General features: G+C 38.2%; 1 protein-coding gene across 1 annotated transcript; it reads left to right on the top strand.

Moving 5' to 3' along the window:
* The first annotated feature begins 409 nt into the window (after nucleotides 1–409).
* On the top strand, nucleotides 410–3,409 carry LOC129798996 (uncharacterized). Its single transcript, XM_055842560.1, has one exon. It carries the CDS (start codon nucleotides 941–943, stop codon nucleotides 1,787–1,789), a length of 849 nt encoding a protein of 282 aa, XP_055698535.1. The 5' UTR covers nucleotides 410–940; the 3' UTR covers nucleotides 1,790–3,409.
* The last annotated feature ends 657 nt before the right edge of the window (nucleotides 3,410–4,066 follow it).

The raw sequence follows: 4,066 nt of genomic DNA, 5'->3' as shown, positions 1-4,066 counted from the left end.
TTATATACGAGCATTTCCCCACTTAATTTTCTCATGGATACTTTCGCACAAGGTCTCAACCACATGCTCACGGTATCTCTGATAAAAGAATTTCTTGTGGTCTCCTTCTTGGTCATCATAATAAGACGCGAATGAAATAATTGTTAGTAATGTTTATTGTATATGGGGCTTAGTGTGAGACCATTGATTAACGGGAGGACTGAAAGTCACCATGGACATTTCTCTACTCTCATTTCTATTTATATGGATTTTTTTAAACATTGACTCTTTTATCTCTATATCATCTTAAGTCTCTATGGCTTGCGGCACGTTTGTCTTCTAACGCCCTGATCTTCGATCGTCATTAACTAAATAAAATTATTAATGACTGTCCAACACGGATTGGATGTCAGAGGTGCAAAAAGCATCCAAAGATGTATTCTCTCTCCGGAAAGAGAGTTGGGATGGTTGGTGGAGTCTTCTTCATTGACGACCAGCGATGATGATGACGGTGTATTCCAAGGTGGATTGCTACCAATCTTCACGAGTGGCACAAAGTGAAAGAGGGAAAAGAAAGACATGGTGAGAGCCAGTGCTGAAGAGAGAAGATCAGAGCCTAACACGGGGAGACCGACCCATTGGGAAGTCACCAACACTCAAGTATATGCACCGCTTAAGAGGTAAAAGAGCAGAATTGTGGACTCTCTCTGGTGGGGAATCATTCGAAAGAGGTATCATATAAATTGGCTGTACGTTCTGCAAACGGTATCATATCATCCTTGCATCTATTCGACGCCAGTTGAGAGAAAACACCACGGAGTGATTATTGTGCATTCGAGAGAGCAATTCTTTGTATTTCGAGGGTTGTTTTCACCAAAATTTTGTTAATTTTTTAACCAAAAAAAAAACAAGTTCCGACTTAGGGCTGTTGCACGATAGATTCAAATATCCTCCCTCGCAAATGGCAAAGTTAGTTATTGGAATTTTGTGTGTTGTGGCAGTGGTGACGGCACTTCCGGCCGAGGAAACACGGGGTCACTCCAGGAATGCCGTGAGCACAGACAACGATCTCCTCGATGGCATTTACCACGACTGCATTAACAAGGACTCAGTGTCATGTGTGAAGTACAAGCTGTTTAATTTTGTTGACAAAGTTGTGATGCAAAAGAACGTGTTCCCACTCACGGAGGGTGTTACAATTGTGAAGACACCTGGGGCTGAATATGAGGGTGCCCCACGAAGCATCGCTGGTGATGAATCTGTTGAATCTCTGGTGTGGAGCCGTCTTCAGCACTTCCTGCACACGCACACCATCAAGGTTGACCTTAAAGGATCTGATGTGGTGAATGCTGTTGCATCCACCGGACGTGCCCTGGAGGATGTGTCGGACAACCTGTTCGGCGAGGAGGAATCCACAGCTGCTGGTGAGAGTCGTGGCAAGAAGAAGAAGGCTGCCAAGATCCTTGGACCCCTGCTCCTGGCTGTAGCCCTCAAGGCTGCCGCTCTCCTGCCCCTCCTCCTCGGAGCCATTGCCCTGATTGCCGGCAAGGCCCTGCTTGTTGGCAAGATTGCCCTCGTGTTGTCTGCCATCATTGGTCTGAAGAAACTCCTGTCCCACGAGAAGCACGTCACTTACGAGGTCGTCGCTCATCCACACCACTCCTCCAGTCATTCATCCAGCCATGGTGATGCCTTTGTAGGCTCTGGCTTTGGTGGTGGTGACGTCGGTGGTTACGGTGGATCCGGACACGGTGGCTGGGGACGTTCCGTGGATGCCCAGGATCTGGCCTACAATGCCCAGAAACCCTAAACGAACCATCACTGACCCACTTTCACGACACTCTTAGGCCAAAGTCCTCCCACTCTCACCCAGAGAGTACTGGACGATGAATTTCTTTAATTTTTAAAAAGAAACTCTATTTAATCTCTCTTTCGTAGGTCCACAACTTACTATCCTACCTTCCTAATTTATTTTATTTCATTTCAAGCAATCTCTCTAAAAAAAGACGAAAAAAAATAATGAAAAAAGAGTAGAATATTTATACAACGCATCTCAGATGAAGATATGTTTTTATGTTTTTATTTTAATTAATGAGAATATTTTTATTAGCTATTCTTCTTCTAGACTCAGTACCGCCAATGCTCGGGGCTTTGTAAGGTCAAAGTACGATTGTGGAAGGCAATTGCACTTTGACAAATAGTGTTTGTTAGGTTCGTAAAAAAAACACTTAATTTATTTATTTATATTTTGTAATATTGATACAAGAAAAGCAAAATAATCGACGATGAACTTAAGACGAACAAACAGAAATTATTGTATACTTTAGAAAACAATGACTAACGAAACAAAATTTCTATCAATGAAAGATATTCTTTGGAAAAGATAGAAAACAAACAAATCTATTGTAAAATCCTTAAAATGGATTCTTCTCTAATTCTTTCCTATAGAACATAAGTTTATTGTATAGTCTTTTTAAGATGTACAAGATCTTATTTTCATTTTCAATCTTCTGCTATTATTTTACTTAAGAAAGATGTCAGAAGGGAGCAAAATTGTCACTAAAATCTAATTCTATTTTCTCATCTATCTCAAGTAGTGCAAATGATAACACTTTTCTATCTTAATTTCAATCTCACCTTCAATTTCCAAAAAAAAAGATAAAACAAAAAGAAGCACATCTATTGTGAAAGTATTATAAACTATTTAACTATTTACTATTAACTATTTCTATTTTTAAAAAAGAATAATTTTATAAGACTTACCTCGACTTTCTCTATTATGTATAAATAACTTATTACTTTATTTCTTTCTAGAAAATCTATGACTGTTTTTTTCACAAATTTTCTCTGTGAATTCTATATGCACCTCAGATAAATAGTAAGATTATAAAATGAAAATGAATGAGACAAATTTAACTCTTGTAATATTTACAACTTCACCTTCTATATAAAATTGTACATAAAACAACTTGCATTCTTCTATAAAATACTTAACATACTTGCTCTGTTTTATTTGTCTTCTCCTTGTAGATTGACCTTTTATTTATTGTCTTGAGATTTGCACTCTTGTACTCAGCTGCCTCAAATTGCGCCATTAACTTGCCATAGAAATTTATTGTTGCTGTTTAGAGACACCTTTCTAACAATTTCTCTCTCTCACAATCTTTCTTCTTCACCTGGATTTTATCTTTTATCTCCTATACCGCATTCTTTATTCTTTTCACGTGCAACATACCATCGACATACTAAAAAAAAAATCACAAGACTTCAGAAGCTTCTCTTCGACGTGTTACAATTATTTCCGACCAAAAATCTCTGTCTTACTCCAGTAGTTTACATCTTTTTGTGAATCTTTACCATCCCAGCAAGAAGCATCATTTTATTATATTTTGATATACATAATAAAGAAGGTATATAAAAAAAAGAAAAACACATTTTGTGTAATTGTTACTGAATTGTTTGGGCTGTATTGTTATACACAATATGAAATTCTCACGGGTCTGTACGGCAGAAAAAAATGTTTAACATTGCAAATATCAATTTTTTATCGCATGTTCTTCTTCTTTTTTTTTCTTATAAAATAAATTTGGGTCATGAATCCGCTTGAATTTTGGGCCACATCAATTTGGAGAAAGAGAAAGATGGCTGCTGGAGTGTCTTTCTATCTCATTAGCAGTCATTTGTGGCACGGAGGTGAGGAGACGAATGGCAGTCCAGTACAAGAAATCATCATAAAATTAATCTATTATACAACTGGGCCACTGCAACCTGCCAAGTAGGTCCAGCGAGAGCCATCGTCGCGACTTGGATGAGCAACTTTTGACCACACTTGGTAACTTTCGCGAAAATTGCACCTCTTGAGCCTCCTTTGCCACCTAGGAAGACCACCTACTTCAATTACCTCCACTCTATGGGGCTTCTTCAATATTCAATTTGTTCAAAATTCATCACACCAACTGACACTAAATATTGTGTTTATATGATACACCATCCCTGCAGTGGCTTCCAGACTATGGAGAATTATACCAGTTCCTGAAAAACTCGGATTTCTAAATAGTAAACAAAGTAATTTTTCAAAATCTGTGAG

The sequence above is a fragment of the Phlebotomus papatasi genome, chromosome 1 (genome assembly GCF_024763615.1).
Source record: "Phlebotomus papatasi isolate M1 chromosome 1, Ppap_2.1, whole genome shotgun sequence".
Taxonomy (NCBI): domain Eukaryota; kingdom Metazoa; phylum Arthropoda; class Insecta; order Diptera; family Psychodidae; genus Phlebotomus; species Phlebotomus papatasi.
This window is presented reverse-complemented; position numbering and strand designations above follow the sequence as displayed.

Excerpts from the sequence above, each read along its gene's own strand:
- LOC129798996 (XM_055842560.1), top strand. The coding sequence starts at position 941 with ATGGCAAAGTTAGTTATTGGAATTTTGTGTGTTGTGGCAGTGGTGACG.